Raw genomic sequence first — 21,065 nt, 5'->3', positions numbered from 1 at the left:
TGAATAACCTACTTATATTGCTGCCCTTTAGAGCACCAAACCAAACTAGATAGGTCATGGTGCTGTGCTATGTTTAGATCCTATTTATGACTTCATAATGAGCTGTGCACTAATTTGACAAAACTGGACAAACATAAATGAGAGGTTTTAATGTATTACCACTCAGTTGCAGAAATATTAGGTTTACAGAGGCATGCATGGTAATGAAATCCATTTCATTATAATATGGTTCCTCATGACATATGTATGGTAATGAATTCCATTTCGTTATAATATGGTTCCTCATGACATATGCATGGCAATGAATTTCATTTCATTATAACATGGTTCCTTATGACATATGTATGGTAATGAATTCCATTTCATTATAACATGGTTCTTCATGACATATGTATGGTAATGAATTCCATTTCGTTATAATATGGTTCCTCATGACATGTGCATGGCAATGAATTCCATTTCATTATAACATGGTTCTTCATGACATATGCATGGCAATGAATTTCATTTCATTATAACATGGTTCCTCATGACATATGCATGGTAATGAATTTCATTTCATTATAACATGGTTCCTCATGACATATGCATGGTAATGAATTCCATTTCATTATAACATGGTTCTTCATGACATATGTATGGTAATGAATTCCATTTCGTTATAATATGGTTCCTCATGACATGTGCATGGCAATGAATTCCATTTCATTATAACATGGTTCTTCATGACATATGCATGGTAATGAATTCCATTTCATTATAACATGGTTCCTCATGAGGCATGTATGGTAATAAATTTAATTTCATTAGGTGGTAGACTTCATTATAAGACAGTCTCACTATAAGGTGGTATACTCTGACTCCTGTGGACAGCATTATAATGAGGGAGTAGCATAGCTGTATGGTGAAAACAACATGCTGACTCTATATCAAACCAGTTTTAATAGTCCATGTAGTATTACCTAATGACTCACCCAGAACCCGATAAGATTTATTAGAAGGCCTATTTGACTTTCAACAAAATAGACATGGAGCTTGATAGTTTGTTCATGGGCAGAAAACAATACCGTTACCGTGTATACTCACTTATTAGTCAAGTTAACCTACAAACAACAAAAGATCCTGATCTGCCATAGCATAATGTGCCTGCAGATCAGGATCTATGTTGTTTATTCTACTGATTACTCCTAACAAACTGCATAGACCAAAATCTGCAGAATCTGCATTATGTAATGGTAAATCTGGGTCTGTGCAGTTTACAGTTGGACTTTTCTTATAAGTGCGTATATATGGTAGTATCTTTATGCAGTTCATAAATTCAAATTTAGCAGCTGAGCTGATGAAAACCTAATTTTTTTACAGCTTTGATAAAAATAAGATTTTTGTATTTGTCACTTTGTCTGCTTTTTAAAAATTGTATTGTATTTATAGATTAGTCTTCATAAAGGATCTCGCTAATATTTCTTCACTGTTTCAGAAAAAATTAGTTTATTTAGATATAGAATAACTAATAGATAATGGCTGCACTTGGCATATATTTATACACATACCTTAGAGTGCCATAATGTAGATTGGTGATATTATTACATACCCATTTAATCTTACATGCTTGAAATGGCATTTGATACAGCTTTTCCGTCTGTATTTCTGTAGCACACACCCAGAGTTGAACTACATAGGTGCCTTCTTTTATATCCGCTTGTAGATGTTTTTAGACTCATTGAGTCGATCTTTATAAATCCCAGTTCATTTTAAATTTTGTTCATTCAGTAAAGCAAACAGTATTTACAGAACATACAAATTGGGGTATGTAACCAATACAAAACCACATTCATGTTTTATTCTGAGGAAAGAACTCATTTAATATAGCATAAAAATGCATCTTGGTCTGACAGCCTCGATGTATCCCTATATGAGACTCATTCTTTCCACCATCTTGGTCTGATGGCCTCGATGTATCCCTATATCAGACTCATTCTTTCCACCATCTTGGTCTGACACCCTTGATGTATCCCTTTATCAGATTCATTCTTTCCACCATCTTTGTCTGACGGCCTCAGTGTATCCCTATATCATACTCATTCTTTCCACCATCTTTGTCTAATGGTCTCGATGTATCCCTATATCAGATTCATTCTTTCCACCATCTTTGTCTGATGGCCTCGATGTATCCCTATATTAGACTCATTCTTTCCACCATCTTTGTCTAATGGCCTCGATATATCCCTATATCAGACTCATTCTTTCTACCATCTTTGTCTAATGGCCTCGATGTATCCCAATATCAGACTCATACTTTCCACCATCTTTGTCTGATAACCTTGATGTATCCCTTTATCAGACTCATTCTTTCCACCTTCTCAGAACAAAACATGTATGCAGTTTTGTCTATTTATGAAGGTAAAAACTGAATTAAGTCTTAATTTTGTTATTATTATTATTATTATTATTATCATTTATATTATTATTGTTATTATTATTATTAATATTGTATTCTTTTCTAAAAACTAATGGCATATGTGTTGAAAAATAGCAGCAGCATAAGCAGCAAAGCTTCTTTATAGTTTGAAGACAAGACTTGATTGTTTTGATAAACTGTCTGCAAAGATTCTTTTCCAAATATACTGGTATAGTTCTAAAATAGAACTAACTTTAAATTAAGTGTTAGCCATTTGCGTTTTTACAAAGCAAATGACCTTGAAAATGTACATACATCATGTTCTAAATATAGCATTGGTATTACAAAATACACTCCAAATGTTTTTATTTAAAATAAGTTAGGTCCAAGGCAATGCAAGCAGAAAGATACAGTAGAATTCCTAAGTACTGTTCCAAATTATTAAATTCAGCTGATGATAGATTCCCAAAACAAAGCTATAACCTAAAGTTGACATTGGGTGAACACTATAATTGTTGAGTTAAAAAAAAAGTTAAGAATCCACTGTTTTCATACTGAATGGGATAAGTTTGGGTTAATCAATAAGTGGGTAATGAGAACCTATTTTTGGTTACATTTATAAAACAGTGTAAAGATATTTTCTGCAAGAACTAAACTGAGAGTTCAATTCAGTTGATAGATCATGATTCTATAAGAAGAGCAGAAATGATTTCAGTTGTCAATACTATGTAGATTGTTGGAACTCACTGCACACTGTTCGCTTACTGTGTATGTTCAGAAATGAAACCTTTCCTATAGTGGTAAATATAGGTACTGTTAGGTTTAAATTCATCCCCTATGTTGAAAGACTGTGCTGTGCCTTTTTGTGCAGATAGAAATGGGAAGTCTGAGAATGGCCTATGTACCTTATGTATCCTCATGTAGATTATAACAAAATGACTAATTCCCTAATCCATGAGTATTGGTGAAAATCTCATTTCTTTTTCTAGTTGATCTAGATCTTGCTACAGTGGTCCCCCTCTAATAAGGCCACCCCTTATACAGCAGGAAAGTGGCCTTCTTAAAGGTGTCACCTTTTTAGATAAAAATCACACAGTGTGTGTAATAATTAGATATAAAGTATTAAAGGCACACTATTTTTTTATTTAATATTTTCTTGCAAAAATCAGGCATATTATGCAATCAGTGTGATTAAACTTGTATTAATGGTATATGTGTTTAAAATAATTATAAACAATCATCAATCATGGTGCAACCACCTTGTCAATAAAATCAGGGTACAAAATTCTGCCTGTAACTATCATTGTCTGTCCATTCCATTTTCTCACTGCCATAGAATGTATAAATGACAATATTTATTTGAATCTTTATGACATCAAATGTCTTTGCAGTGATTAATGGATTCTGAGTCCCTGCTTGCATTTTGTTGAACTGCTTTCACTTTTCCTTCTAAACTGAGAATGTTGTATGATGTTTTGTACTTTTAGAAACAACTTATGTCCTCAATGGTAATTTGTAGTTATTACCAGCAATGCTTGGTGTTTACAAGAAAGTGAGAGAGCATCCACAGTCACTAACACACTGGTTTTACTTCATGGCAACCCAATGTCTAGCTGACTTTAAGCTAAAAAATATTTTTCTTCTTAGTGATTAGATTTTGTCATCTTCATGAGTATTGGTGGTGATAATGGACAGTAATTATCGAAGCGACAAGTCTAACACCTAAGGAACACACAGCATGAGTGGTAATCAGACTGATTATGTCGTTGTGACAATTAACGTTAGGTCCTTTATTGATTTTGTTGATTAAGTTAGATATTTTTATCAGGGTGTAGGAACAAATGTCAATATGTTGAATTTAGAAATAAAGAAATATTCATGAGTTTTGTCACTGCAAACCCTATTATGTGGCTGCTTGTCAGGAATTGTGACATTAATATTCTGGCCACCGGCCATGTTGGAGGGGTGGCAGTCCTAGTAGGTACTCTGAATCCAAACTCATCGATGCTAAGGGATTCGAACTAGTATGTAAAGTTGGTGGCTGCTGGTTAGGAGGGCTGATCAAGAATGGACCCACTGTATGAAAGATGTTTATTATGGTATGACATGAAAGTGGGCTTTACCTTGATCTGTTTTTAACATGAACTTTAAGAAATGTGGTATGTCTTAGGAGAGTATCAGTACTGTTTTGGGACTCTTGCTTTAAATTTATACCATCTGCAGCATGGAAGTTGATGAATCTTTTAGGCTGTCATTAGAGATTTGCTTTGTATTGAATTTGTGAGAAAAGATGTTTCAGAAGTCATGTTATGTTTTGCATTAACTAAATGTGTTATTGTAAATCTCATTCTTGGAAAATTGTTTTTATTTGACCAAACATTTTTCTGTTATTACCATAACTTTATGGAGGTTTTTAAAAAGCATAAATGGTGAAGACCATTTAAGACAAGACTCCTCAAAATAGAACAAAACTCTTGCAATTTACCATTACACATTTTTTATTAGACATTTCTTAGAGCAACTTTATTTTTCCTGCACAATTACAAAACTTGCTACAGTGATGCCTGACCATAATACTGTTCAAGGAAATGACAGAAGTTTAGTGTTATAGGTGAGGTTTCTTTACACTGGGGTACATTATGCATATTGTTACTATTACATTATATAATTGGACCTTGGACAATACCTGCATTATACTGAGACAACTTATGTTGCGGTACATTATACAAGTTATTATTATTATTATTATTATTATTATTATTATTATTATTATTACAAGATGTAATGGGATCTATGACCATACCTTCCTTATAAAAGAGAGTCTGTTATATTGAGAGACCTTATACTGGGGTACACTTATACATATTATTATTACCAGGTGTATTGGGATCTATGACCATACCTTCCTAATAAAGGGAGTGTTTTATATTGAGAGACTTCATTCTGGGTACATTATACATGTTTTTATTGTGTAATGTAATGAGATCTATGACAATATCTGACATATAAGGAGAGTGTGTTATAGTGAGAGACTTGATACTGGGGTATATTATACACTTTTTTATTATTACATAATGTAATGTAATCCATTAACATATCTGACTTAAAAATGAGTGTTATGCAAGATTCCTGATAGAGGGCAAGCATGACCAATTATGAGATAGTAAAATTATATGCACCATGTACTTCATTACAAGGTACTTTCATTATAAGGCAGTAGAGTCTTTGGCACCCATGGATGGCATTATAACAAGAAAAGACTTTCTGAGAACATCAGTGTTCTTGCCACTACATTTTATATACATAATGTATATCTCACATGATAAAACCAGGGCACCAGCTGAATTAATTATCAAAATATAATAATCTTTGAAATGATTTCTTTACCTTCTATTCTAGCTGTGACAGATGTACGTGTATGGGTGCTAGACCGACGAGTCTTTCAAACTATAATGATGAAGACAGGATTACAACGACAGGAAGAAAATATGAAATTCCTAAAGAGGTATAAAAAAAAAATATTTATGCATACTAAACATTTTTTATTTTATTTTTTTGGTTTGCATTAAAAAGATAGATGTTCACCAGAGGACAGGATTACAACAACAGGAAAAAAATATGAAATTCCTAAAGATGTAAAAAAAAATTAATATTTTTGCATACAAAATATTGGGGTGGTGGGGTTGCTTGCATTAAAAGGATAAATGTTGACCAGAGCTTCTCAAACATTATTTTCTCTGCATCCAGAATATTTTGTTCTTACACATGTACAGGACTCCCTGATTATAACACAGTATGTATAATTTCTTGCATATAAATGAAGTAAGTTATACATCTAATTTTAGTATCACACAAGAAATAGGATTCAGGTCCATACCCACCATACAACAGGAAATGTGTTATAATGAAGTATATCATAGTGGGGGAATGCTGTAATAATGCTGTTTATACTTGCTTATAAGATGAGTCCAACTGCGAATTGCATAGAACCTGATCTGCTTATTGCACTGTCAGATCTGGGTCTGTGTATAGTTTGTTAGGAGTAATCAGTAGAATAAAACAACAAAGACCCTGATCTGCAGGCTCATTATGCTATGGCAAATTTGGATCTCTGTTGTTTGCAGTTTGACTTGACTTATAAATTAGTACATATGGTACGTGTCCAAATATGAATAGTATTCACTACAATGTATTGGTAGATCAAGGTGTATGTTGATTGCTTTATCTGTGATGTCAAGTCAGGAGTACCGACCCTGATCTACTAATGCATCATGGTATGGCAGATCTGAGTCGAGTCTTTTCACAGTTGGATAAATACAGTATCAAGGATGGAGAAAAATGTTCTGATAGTATAGAGAACAAAACTATTTTATTTTGTCAGCAAGGAGAGGCCAGACTATTTTTTAGGAACCAGAACTCCCAGCCCGCCATCTCCGAGCTCCTTCCATAGATTAAATAACCTGTGCTGAATTTCATTTTCTAGTTAGAGACATATTTATGTCTCATTCATCAAGTTAAATTCAGAATTTGCTATGACAGGATTTGAATTTAAAGCATACTTGTTTGTACTACCCATCTGAATTTGATCTCCATGAGTCTCTACAATCCAAACTCAGGATTGCACTAATTAGCTTGCAGTGTCTGAAGATTAGACTGTGCCTTAGACTGTCTCATCTTCTCATCAAATTCAATACTTCTGTCTACAGCAGCAGATATATTTTACTACAGGAAGGAAATCCCTGCAGACACTTCTTTGTGTAACTTGGCAGATATTGGAGAATATATTTCCCATAAAATCTTCACTAATAACAATATAATTTCTGGAATACTAGCTCAGTATTATTATACAGATGTGGATTATACAGATGTGGATTTCATAAGAAATGTCTATCATTATAATAATGATAGTAATAGTGCCAATAGTAATAACGAATTGATGGCAATATAGCATTTGATGATAATGAAGATGATGAGGATGAAGATGATAATGATGATGGCAATGCAGCTGCAATAATAAATATGATATGACATATATATGACATAAATTATCATATATGATGATGATAATGATTTAACTGATGGTGTAGTTTTAGACTTGAAGAATACAATAAATAATAACTAAGTATATTAACCAGTCTGGTACTTTAGTCTGCTCTATTTTGCATTCCATATATTGTCATTAATAAATAAATCATGTTCAGAAATCTACCATGGTGTCATTGGATTTGCACACATAGGGGAACTGTCAAATATTCTTGCAAGGCAATGTATATTTAGCTGTTTAAACAACTCTCCTCTTGGCCCACAAAACCAATTATTTTCAAAGTAAACCTCCATTCAACATCCTCTAGCTTCAAGAAGCCATCTTTGGCATTGTCCAATAGTTGTTGTGTTTGTTTGATTGAGTGAGTCCAGGAGACAAAAATCCTATTCATGAGAACTCTGAGGACTGGGAATTAGGCCGTTGCCTAAAATGTATAAATCTAGAAGGCTCAGTTTAGGTTCATATTTGTGCACCTCCATCCTGCCCGGGAGAGTTATCCTCCCTAGATGGGAGGTGTCTCCTGCCCATCCTATCAATCACTGAAATCTCATATGTACATAAAATTGTAACTAAAATTTTTTTTCCATTTCTTTTTGCACCTTCCTTTCAGTGTAGTAAGTTTACAGAGCTACTGCCTGTGATAACATGAATGTGAATTGACAAGACAATTTAGTCAGGCAACATAAAATTATGAACATCTCTTTAATTTTGTGAGTAGGGTTGGTTGGCGCCAGTGTCTGAAGTTTATTGAAATGGATTATACTGTGCATGATAAAAATGTAGTGGTTCTGAAAGGAATAAAGACATGAATTGATTATATCTGGATTGTTGATGCTTGTCCTTTGAGTTCAAAGATAACCATGACATCCCTAACTGGTTTGATTTCTGTGAGTATGTGAGTGGCTGATTAGATCAATTTGTGCTCTTAACTGTCTGAGGCACTCTTGACAGGAGATGCTGCTTGGGTTTGATTGATCAATAAAGGACATGCTGAAAACTGAGAACTTGTCCACTGCTTATGTTTAGCCATTTACTGTGATGGTAGGTTATATATAAGCTTTCCTGGTTCAGGTTGGTGCATCACCTCTGTCTTCTTGATACTGATGGTGGGATCAAAATTATCACAAGCTGAAGAGTAGTGGTCCATAAAATGTTGTGTGGTTTGCAAATAGGATATTACAAAGTCATTTCCTAAAATTTTGTCTTCACTTGTAGCCCTCTCAGTTGAAGAGCTTGACATCAGTCTGGTATCTGATGTAAATCCCAGTATCATAGTCATGTAAGTCATCAGTAAACATGGCAGAGAACATCATACTGAAGAGGGTTGGGGTTGACATGCAGTCTTGCTTGACTCCATTGGTGATTGGGAATGGTTCAAATGATTTGCTGTCACCCATGACATGAGCAAGCCTGCCACTTGGGATTGGCATTGAAGTTCTCTGGGCAACCAAAATTTGTCATGATCTTTCATAGGCCTTCATGGCCAACTCTGCCAAAGGCTTTATCATTTCAGTGAATGTTGTTATCAGGTTGGAGTTCTGTTCTTGGCATTTTTTGAGAGTTAATGAGCTGCAAACACCATGTGTGTGGTCCCACATCCCTTCCTGAAGCCACACTGACTCTCTGGCCGAAGCACTTGATCAATGTGATGCACAAGATGATTCAGCAGAATTCTGGCAAGGACGTTATCAACTATTGAGAGCAAGGAGATGTACTGATGGTTGTCACTGTATTTTATGTTGCCTTTTCTGCCTGTGCAGTTGGGCAATGATCATTGTATTCCTGGAGAATAGTTCCTTGAGTCCACACTGACTAGAAGAGTTCAGTCAGTTTCTGCGCATGTGTGAGCCTCTGGATTTTGTAGACTTCTGCTGGTATAATATCTATTCCAGGTGCTTTACCATTTGACAACAGGTCAATTGCTTTTACAGTTTCAGTCAGCATTGAAGGATCTGCAAGTAATTTTTCCACTTGGGGCAGTCAATCATTACTGATAAATGACAGTTGACTGAGGGTGTTGTTGAAGTATTCTACCCATCTTTGTTTTCTCTGTTAGGGAGCAGCATGGTGTTGTCAGCAATCAGTAATTGAGATGTTCTTGATGACTGTGGCCCCTAGATTTGTCTTAAAGCATCATAGAGTTGCTTCATTTCATTCCTGTCTGCATAGGACTGATATCTCATCTGCCTTATTGCTCATCCATGAATCTCGCAACTTTCTGAGTTTGCATGGTACAGTCCTCTAGATGTTGTTGAGAGTTGCTGTTTTGGACGTTGAAGGCTGCCTTCTTAGAAGATGAGTTGCTGTCTTCTAAATAGGCCTTCTACTACTGATTTTTCTCATTCAAATGTATCATTCCCAATTTTGATGTTTATGGAACTCAGGGTTTTGGATGCAATTGAGTACACTGAGTTTCTGAAGGATACTCAGTTTTCCTCAACATTTTTAGAGTTTATATTAATTGTATCCAATTGGCTGCATGGTTCTTTGGCAAATGCCTGTTTCACATTCTCCTGTTTCAATTTGCTGACATTAAGGTTTTGGGGCAATTTTTTACCTTGTGGTCATATACAAGGCTGAATCCACATGTTGAACTTGGAGACTATGAACCTGTGGTGAGTTCAGCATTCAGCACTTATCATGGCCTTTGTCACTCAGACATCATATTGTGTTTCTTCTGACAATGACGTAGTCAGTAAGATACCAGTGCTTGGAGCATGGGTGCATCCAAGATGTCTTGGTACAGTTTGGCAGGCAGAAGACTGCTGCTGATATTTCCTCAAAAGGAGAAGTCTATTGTTGTTTCATTTGCCAAAGCCATTTCTGCCAATGACACCTGACCATGTCTAGTGATCATTCACACCCTTTGAGAGCTTGCAAGCTCGCTAACTACTGGCAGCTTTGATTTGATAGCATACCCAACACCAGCTTCATGCTGCTCTTCTTTACTTCAGCTGCTCATGAATTTGGTGAGTACTCTACCAGATAGAGCTGCTCTTCTCTCTTGTAGATCTGTGATGTACTATCCATTAGTGTGCATATGCTCCAGGCACTGATGGTGTTACATCACCTTTGTCTTATTTCTAGGTTTTTAACCACTTAGGTGAGATCCCAATCAGCCAGGTATGATGCACATGGCTAAGATGAAGCAGACCATGTTTAGGTACCTTTTCTGACCCCTTCATCATGTTGTGGAAATATTCATTATTCTCATTGAAAATCCTCTCACTCCAGACCAAATTCTGCAAATCTCCAAGTGTGTCATAATCTAACTTCTCTGTTCCATCACATGTATGAAGGTTAGAGACCAAGATGCTATCACATACTTTTTTTTAGCATACCTCACCATAAAGCCAAGTGATTGTATGGAAGTGTCCTGCATCTGGTGTGCATTGTGTTGCTTATCATTCATTATCCATCAACAATTGTATTTTTCAATTTCTTTTTAAATGCCGATAGACCGAATTCAACCATACTTGGCAGGGAGCTTCACTTAAATTATGCAAATGATACCAACCTAAATCAAGTATGGCCACTGCTGCTAAAAACAGAAAAGCCTCTAAACAACTTTGCTAGAAGTCACTTAACAGAACACAGTCAATTTTAACAGAAACAATCTGGCAAAAAGACATTTAAAATGTATTGAGATTGATCTGATCTGGAATCAAATATGGCTGCAATTACAAAAAATAGAATGTTTTAAATGATTTGTTTTCAGAAGCAGAATAAGACCAAATTTGATGGAAAGTATCCTGAAATAAAAGACTTTTAGCTTTATACAAATAACTCCATTTCATCATCGAATATCATGGCTGCTATTAACAACATTCAGAAAACTTTTTCTAAAAATAACTGCTGTACAGAATTTGACCAAATTTGGCAAAAATATCCAAGGATAAAAGCCTTTCATTTGTGTTGAAAAGATGCTGATGTACTATCAAAATGTTTGTTTATTGTCAAAAATGAAAGTTAGGGGCATTGTAATGATTTATAAAGTGAGACAGTTCCATCCTTTATAGTATGAATTATGTATGGTGAGTGAGATCCCTATCAATATGTAACTTTGTAATTTGTGAAAAAGCCACTAAAACATGCTGTAGATGACACCCTGTTCATGCAGAAAACTAGTACTCCTATTTCTTAAATTCTTTTGAAATTTTGACCACTTTATTAATGACACCAGTCAAGAAAGGACAAACTGGTGTGAGTATCTTTCATAGATGAGTTCTTGGATTTAGTGTACCCATTTCAGTCCCAATTTGTTCCAGTACAGCAGACATTGATAATGGTGATATCAGGCAAATGTAAAAGATCTGATTTATGGATTAAATTGCATGGCTTCATATGCTTGGAATAAGTTGATTAAATGGGTTCCTGATATTCTGTCAGCTCTTGTGTCATTAAGTATAGTTCTAGCAGCCTTCTCAAGTACACTGGACTTCCTTCTCAATAAACTTTAAGTCTCACTATTACTTGACCAACACAAAGCTTACAAATTGAATTACTAGCTAGTATCACACAGCTTGTATTGATTCACACTTTAAGTCAATGGCTGCTTCACTTGCCTCCAAATTTAATTTGCAATTATTACTGTTCAGGTCTCATTCATAAATGAACATTTCCATTTTCATTTTGTGCAAGGAACTGCCTCAGGCAACACTATGAGTATGCACTGTGTTAACGTCTACCCCTTTTTATACAATTTTACCTCCCCCCCCAAAAAAAAAAAGATCCCCCTGATTTTGTAACCTGAAGCATTTTCTAGACACCTACCTGTTTGGCATGCACTGATTGACAGTCCAGTTTTGGATGCTTGTAGTTTCATAATGTACTAATTTTGTTGCTTGTTAAGTTTCAAAAGAGTTTTCTTTTTTAAACTGGTGAGTTCAAAAATACCCCCTAGTATTAACATAAGAGGGCAAAGGCCTGCTTTCCATATGTATTCACTTATAAGATGAGTCTAACTGCAAACTGCACACTCCAAGATCTGCTGTCGCATAATGCACCAGCAGATCTGGGTCAGTGCAGTTTGTTAGGAGTAATCAGTAGAGCAAACAACATAGACCTTAACTGCAGGCACATTATGTTACTGCAGATCAGGATATTTGTTGTTTGCAATCTGAATTCCATCCTTCTGTCTGGCACACAAACTCATTGGTACAACCAGTCCCACAGTTTTGATTGATTGCCACGAAAGTTGGCAAATATTACAGTCATCACCCAAAGATGTACATACTGACTAATGATATGCTTCTGCAGATTTGTTAAGAGTTAATGTCTTAACTGATTTACAACTAAATGCAGTATATGACAAAATTTTGTGAATGCAATTAGTCTAAAAAAAGACCCCCTATTTCTAATCAACAGGGTAAACATCCACTTATATAAGGGGTAGTATAACCCTGCCTGACTCCTGAATGCAGTGTATGACAAAATATGGTGAATGCAACTTGTCCTACGGTATTTAATAACTGTGAAACTTATTGAATATTATGGCCCCCATTTAAAGATAACCGTCTTGATTGATATATTACAGTGGTCATGTGATTTTCTTAACAGGTATTGTTCTTTTCTACTCATACTATATGACAGTTTAAGAAATCGGAGGCTAATAAAATCTGTATTGATCTCTGAGGAATTGACACTGCTATTCATCACACTACTGCCATTCATGAAATGGCAGAAGAAGTTTAACCCCAAACACAGTCAGGATGCAAGATCTGTACATTTTACAGTACTAGTGGAACCAAATCTGAAGTGTATACACATGCCAACTTGTTTCTCATTGAGATGGATCAGATCAGACTGATTTAAAAATTTCTTGGACTTTTAGAACATGGGGATTATGATGAGAAATCATGTTGGTTGATTGCTGATCCCACTATACCCAGCATAACATCTTAATGCTCAGTGTTTGCAGATTGGTTTCCAAGAATTCCAGAGTTTGTAGATTTTGTATCAAATTTTGAGTTTGTGTGGTTAACTTACACTCACATTTGTAAAATAAACATATTGATATCCTGAGGTTTACACTCTTTCCACCATTAATCCACAAAACTGTGAACAGAAAATGGGTGGTATTAATCTACTTAAAGTCAAGAACCACATGAATGAATATGTTCCTGGAAATGGGTGGTATTAATCTACTTAAAGTCAAGAACCACATGAATGAATATGTTCCTGGAAATGGGTGGTATTAATCTACTTAAAGTCAAGAACCACATGAAAGAATATATTCCAGGAAATGGGTGGTATTAATCTACTTAAAGTCAAGAACCACATGAATGAATATGTTCCTGGAAATGGGTGGTATTAATCTACGTAAAGTCAAGAACCACATGAATGAATATATTCCTGAAAATGGGTGGTATTAATGTGTGTAAAGTCAAGAACCACATGAATGAATATGTTCCTGAAAATGGGTGGTATTAATCTACTTTAAGTCAAGAACCACATGAATGAATATATTCCAGGAAATGGGTGGTATTAATCTACTTAAAGTCAAGAACCACATGAATGAATATGTTCCTGGAAATGGGTGGTATTAATCTACTTAAAGTCAAGAACCACATGAATGAATATGTTCCTGGAAATGGGTGGTATTAATCTACTTAAAGTCAAGAACCACATGAATGAATATGTTCCTGAAAATGGGTGGTATTAATCTACTTAAAGTCAAGAACCACATGAATGAATATATTCCAGGAAATGGGTGGTATTAATGTGTGTAAAGTCAAGAACCACATGAATGAATATGTTCCTGGAAATGGGTGGTATTAATCTACTTAAAGTCAAGAACCACATGAATGAATATGTTCCTGAAAATGGGTGGTATTAATCTACTTAAAGTCAAGAACCACATGAATGAATATGTTCCTGAAAATGGGTGGTATTAATCTACTTAAAGTCAAGAACCACATGAATGAATATGTTCCTGGAAATGGGTGGTATTAATCTACTTAAAGTCAAGAACCACATGAATGAATATGTTCCTGAAAATGGGTGGTATTAATCTACTTAAAGTCAAGAACCACATGAATGAATATGTTCCTGGAAATGGGTGGTATTAATCTACTTAAAGTCAAGAACTACATGAATAAATATGTTCCTGGAAATGGGTGGTATTAATGTGTGTAAAGTCAAGAACCACATGAATGAATATGTTCCTGAAAATGGGTGGTATTATTGTGTGTAAAGTCAAGAACCACATGAATGAATATGTTCGTGGAAATGGGTGGTATTAATGTGTGTAAAGTCAAGAACCATATGAATGAATATGTTCCTGGAAATGGGTGGTATTAATCTACTTAAAGTCAAGAACCACATGAATGAATATGTTCCTGGAAATGGGTGGTATTAATCTACTTAAAGTCAAGAACCACATGAATGAATATATTCCAGGAAATGGGTGGTATTAATCTACTTAAAGTCAAGAACCACATGAATGAATATGTTCCTGGAAATGGGTGGTATTAATCTACGTAAAGTCAAGAACCACATGAATGAATATATTCCTGAAAATGGGTGGTATTAATGTGTGTAAAGTCAAGAACCACATGAATGAATATGTTCCTGAAAATGGGTGGTATTAATCTACTTTAAGTCAAGAACCACATGAATGAATATATTCCAGGAAATGGGTGGTATTAATCTACTTAAAGTCAAGAACCACATGAATGAATATGTTCCTGGAAATGGGTGGTATTAATCTACTTAAAGTCAAGAACCACATGAATGAATATGTTCCTGAAAATGGGTGGTATTAATCTACTTAAAGTCAAGAACCACATGAATGAATATGTTCCTGAAAATGGGTGGTATTAATCTACTTAAAGTCAAGAACCACATGAATGAATATATTCCAGGAAATGGGTGGTATTAATGTGTGTAAAGTCAAGAACCACATGAATGAATATGTTCCTGGAAATGGGTGGTATTAATCTACTTAAAGTCAAGAACCACACGAATGAATATGTTCTTGAAAATGGGTGGTATTAATGTACATAAAGTAAAAAACCACATGAATGAATATATTCCTGAAAATGGGTGGTATTAATCTACTTAAAGTCAAGAACCACATGAATGAATATGTTCCTGAAAATGGGTGGTATTAATCTACTTAAAGTCAAGAACCACATGAATGAATATGTTCCTGGAAATGGGTGGTATTAATCTACTTAAAGTCAAGAACTACATGAATAAATATGTTCCTGGAAATGGGTGGTATTAATGTGTGTAAAGTCAAGAACCACACGAATGAATATGTTCTTGAAAATGGGTGGTATTAATGTACATAAAGTAAAAAACCACATGAATGAATATATTCCTGAAAATGGGTGGTATTAATCTACTTAAAGTCAAGAACCACATGAATGAATATGTTCCTGAAAATGGGTGGTATTAATCTACTTAAAGTCAAGAACCACATGAATGAATATGTTCCTGGAAATGGGTGGTATTAATCTACTTAAAGTCAAGAACTACATGAATAAATATGTTCCTGGAAATGGGTGGTATTAATGTGTGTAAAGTCAAGAACCACATGAATGAATATGTTCCTGAAAATGGGTGGTATTATTGTGTGTAAAGTCAAGAACCACATGAATGAATATGTTCGTGGAAATGGGTGGTATTAATGTGTGTAAAGTCAAGAACCACATGAATGAATATGTTCCTGGAAATGGGTGGTATTAATCTACTTAAAGTCAAGAACCACATGAATGAATATGTTCCTGGAAATGGGTGGTATTAATGTACATAAAGTCAAGAACCACATGAATGAATATGTTCCTGAAAATGGGTGGTATTAATGTGTGTAAAGTCAAGAACCACATGAATGAATATGTTCGTGGAAATGGGTGGTATTAATGTGTGTAAAGTCAAGAACCACATGAATGAATATGTTCCTGGAAATGGGTGGTATTAATGTACATAAAGTCAAGAACCACATGAATGAATATATTCCTGAAAATGGGTGGTATTAATCTACTTAAAGTCAAGAACCACATGAATGAATATGTTCCTGAAAATGGGTGGTATTAATCTACTTAAAGTCAAGAACCACATGAATGAATATGTTCCTGAAAATGGGTGGTATTAATCTACTTAAAGTCAAGAACCACATGAATGAATATGTTCCTGAAAATGGGTGGTATTAATCTACTTAAAGTCAAGAACCACATGAATGAATATATTCCAGGAAATGGGTGGTATTAATGTGTGTAAAGTCAAGAACCACATGAATGAATATGTTCCTGGAAATGGGTGGTATTAATCTACTTAAAGTCAAGAACTACATGAATGAATATGTTCCTGAAAATGGGTGGTATTAATCTACTTAAAGTCAAGAACCACACGAATGAATATGTTCTTGAAAATGGGTGGTATTAATGTACATAAAGTCAAAAACCACATGAATGAATATATTCCTGAAAATGGGTGGTATTAATCTACTTAAAGTCAAGAACCACATGAATGAATATGTTCCTGAAAATGGGTGGTATTAATCTACTTAAAGTCAAGAACCACATGAATGAATATGTTCCTGGAAATGGGTGGTATTAATCTACTTAAAGTCAAGAACTACATGAATAAATATGTTCCTGGAAATGGGTGGTATTAATGTGTGTAAAGTCAAGAACCACATGAATGAATATGTTCCTGAAAATGGGTGGTATTATTGTGTGTAAAGTCAAGAACCACATGAATGAATATGTTCGTGGAAATGGGTGGTATTAATGTGTGTAAAGTCAAGAACCACATGAATGAATATGTTCCTGGAAATGGGTGGTATTAATCTACTTAAAGTCAAGAACCACATGAATGAATATGTTCCTGGAAATGGGTGGTATTAATGTACATAAAGTCAAGAACCACATGAATGAATATGTTCCTGAAAATGGGTGGTATTAATGTGTGTAAAGTCAAGAACCACATGAATGAATATGTTCGTGGAAATGGGTGGTATTAATGTGTGTAAAGTCAAGAACCACATGAATGAATATGTTCCTGGAAATGGGTGGTATTAATGTACATAAAGTCAAGAACCACATGAATGAATATATTCCTGAAAATGGGTGGTATTAATCTACTTAAAGTCAAGAACCACATGAATGAATATGTTCCTGGAAATGGGTGGTATTAATGTACATAAAGTCAAAAACCACATGAATGAATATGTTCCTGGAAATGGGTGGTATTAATGTACATAAAGTCAAAAACCACATGAATGAATATATTCCTGAAAATGGGTGGTATTAATCTACTTAAAGTCAAGAACCACATGAATGAATATGTTCCTGAAAATGGGTGGTATTAATCTACTTAAAGTCAAGAACCACATGAATGAATATGTTCCTGAAAATGGGTGGTATTAATGTGTGTAAAGTCAAGAACCACATGAATGAATATGTTTCTGGAAATGGGTGGTATTAATGTACATAAAGTCAAAAACCACATGAATGAATATGTTCCTGAAAATGGGTGGTATTAATGTACATAAAGTCAAAAACCACATGAATGAATATATTCCTGAAAATGGGTGGTATTAATCTACTTAAAGTCAAGAACCACATGAATGAATATGTTCCTGAAAATGGGTGGTATTAATCTACTTAAAGTCAAGAACCACATGAATGAATATGTTCTGAAAATGGGTGGTATTAATGTGTGTAAAGTCAAGAACCACATGAATGAATATGTTCCTGGAAATGGGTGGTATTAATGTACATAAAGTCAAAAACCACATGAATGAATATGTTCCTGGAAATGGGTGGTATTAATGTACATAAAGTCAAGAACCACATGAATGAATATATTCCTGAAAATGGGTGGTATTAATCTACTTAAAGTCAAGAACCACATGAATGAATATGTTCCTGAAAATGGGTGGTATTTTTGTGTGTAAAGTCAAGAACCACATGAATGAATATGTTCCTGGAAATGGGTGGTATTAATGTACATAAAGTCAAAAACCACATGAATGAATATGTTCCTGGAAATGGGTGGTATTAATGTACATAAAGTCAAAAACCACATGAATGAATATATTCCTGAAAATGGGTGGTATTAATCTACTTAAAGTCAAGAACCACATGAATGAATATGTTCCTGAAAATGGGTGGTATTAATCTACTTAAAGTCAAGAACCACATGAATGAATATGTTCCTGAAAATGGGTGGTATTAATGTGTGTAAAGTCAAGAACCACATGAATGAATATGTTTCTGGAAATGGGTGGTATTAATGTACATAAAGTCAAAAACCACATGAATGAATATGTTCCTGAAAATGGGTGGTATTAATGTACATAAAGTCAAAAACCACATGAATGAATATGTTCCTGAAAATGGGTGGTATTAATCTACTTAAAGTCAAGAACCACATGAATGAATATGTTCCTGAAAATGGGTGGTATTAATGTACATAAAGTCAAGAACCACATGAATGAATATGTTCCTGGAAATGGGTGGTATTAATGTACATAAAGTCAAAAACCACATGAATGAATATGTTCCTGAAAATGGGTGGTATTAATGTACATAAAGTCAAAAACCACATGAATGAATATATTCCTGAAAATGGGTGGTATTAATCTACTTAAAGTCAAGAACCACATGAATGAATATGTTCCTGGAAATGGGTGGTATTAATGTACATAAAGTCAAGAACCACATGAATGAATATGTTCCTGGAAATGGGTGGTATTAATGTACATAAAGTCAAAAACCACATGAATGAATATGTTCTTATTCTTAACTCTTAATATTGTAGGGATAATGAAACCTAACTTGAAATCTCTTTCTCTCATTGCAGTGTGCCTTTATTGAAGTCTCTTCCACCAGAAAAGTTGTCTAAATTAGCTGATGTACTGGACCTGGTAAGTATATACTGTTCAACTTTCTAATAAATACAGTAATGCACTTTAATATAAACTAAAGATGGAAGCAATGACAAATATTTTTTTATTTTTTTTTTTCATTTCCCTCCAATTCAATAGCAACCCCAATCCCCATCTCAAAGACTACACTAAGATTCTGAAACCTTCATTATCATGTACTCAGACTACTAAAACAAGATATTCCTCTTTTGTTGGGGTAGAAAAGTCCCAATTATTGATCAAAATGTGATCTTTGACTCCCATGACCACCACTCTTCTCTCCTGGGCATTGGATCCAGAATCTGAAACCCTTGTCATCATTGTGCAAAATATGATCATCCTTCTTTGTTTAGTGTAGGTGATGTTAAGACTATCGGAAAAACTGATTGATGGATAGATGGATGGATGTAGGAAAATGGATGGATGGACATACATGACCAATCACAAATATATCAGCAAAGTGTGACTGTAATTAATTTTAATATAAAGGCCCATTTTTGTGTATGATACAAGACAGTCGATGCTAATGTTTTTGTCTGTGACACAGGACTCGCCTTACTATATAGCGTTTACATCCATAATACAGTACTGTCCATGCTAGTATTTTGTCTATGATACAAAATAATCCAATGATACAGGACTGCCAGTGCTAGTGTTTTTATTCTTTGATAGAAGGCTGCCCAAGCTAGTGCTTTTATATATAATACAAGACTGTCTATGGTAGTGTTGTCATTTATGATATAAGACTGTCATACCTGCCATTTTCCCAGACAGTGTTGGGGGCTTCTGAGACTCAAAAAGTGTTTTGAGGTCCCAAAGGGGGTCAGTGCCTGTGACCAACAAAGGCGATGTCATCCAGTTGAGAATCAGCTCATTTGGAAATTCACATCTGAAAATAACTTGTCTGTCTTGTTCAAAGCATTTAATGCACTTACAAGGAAAAAAATAGCTGGTAGACTTAGAATTGTTGAATATCATCACTATACACATATGTGCAAACACTCACATAATCACAACCACATTGACATTAAATAAAAATTTACACCAAGTTTCTGTCCATTAAATCCTTTGGATAGCAAATATGGGCTCAGTTAGATGCAGTCTTTGCTACTCTCTGTAGATCAGTAGGGGGTTTGAAGGTAGTGCAGATGTCATTAGTGTTTATACTACATAACTACACTAACTAGAGATTGGTTGGTACTGCCTGCCATTGCCAAGTAGTGTCATAGAATAGAGCCTGCCATTGTCAAGTGGTGTTATAGAGTTGAGCCTGCCATTGGCAAGTAGTGTCATTTAATAGAACCTGCCATTGGCAAGTATTGTCATAGAATAGAGCTTGACATTGTCAGTGAAATAAATGTATAGCTTTTTTATGACAATAAACCACCCACAATAGCATACGTTTGCTTCTAAAACTAAATTTATTTTCCTGTAAGTTTCCAATGTATGTGGTTCATTAAAATGAAAGATACCGAGGAGGAAGAACTTCATACACACATACACGGTTATTATTTTTGTATGGATCTTATCAAAGCATGAAGTGATAGTCAAACTGAGCATAAAATCACCCATGTGGGTGGAATTTAAAGCATACTTACAACACAAGTGAAGGGGGCATAACTGTCATTATTGTCCGTAAGGAATGTTTTCTTTTTTTAAAAGATCAATGTGATTTTTTTTAAACTTATGGCCAAGTCACCTTATAGTATGGTCTTTTGTCCATTGTGCATTGTCTGCCACAAAAT

General features: G+C 34.7%; 1 protein-coding gene across 2 annotated transcripts in view; it reads left to right on the top strand.

The window, feature by feature from the left end:
* Positions 1 to 21,065, top strand: part of LOC149802536 (cGMP-dependent protein kinase 1-like) — a 248,197-nt gene that overhangs the window by 100,823 nt on the left and 126,309 nt on the right. For both annotated transcript variants that reach the window (XR_016420045.1, XM_089951780.1), the window contains exons 5-6: positions 5,798 to 5,903; positions 19,257 to 19,320. Coding sequence is in view for 1 of the 2 variants with exons in the window: in XM_089951780.1 (XP_089807906.1) it covers positions 5,798 to 5,903; positions 19,257 to 19,320 (170 nt within the window). In the remaining variant the exon portion in view is untranslated. The remainder of the gene's footprint in view (positions 1 to 5,797; positions 5,904 to 19,256; positions 19,321 to 21,065) is intronic.

Source organism: Sinohyriopsis cumingii, chromosome 3 (assembly GCF_028554795.1).
Source record: "Sinohyriopsis cumingii isolate HCF-2022 chromosome 3, ASM2855479v2, whole genome shotgun sequence".
Taxonomy (NCBI): Eukaryota; Metazoa; Mollusca; class Bivalvia; order Unionida; family Unionidae; genus Sinohyriopsis; species Sinohyriopsis cumingii.
This window is presented reverse-complemented; position numbering and strand designations above follow the sequence as displayed.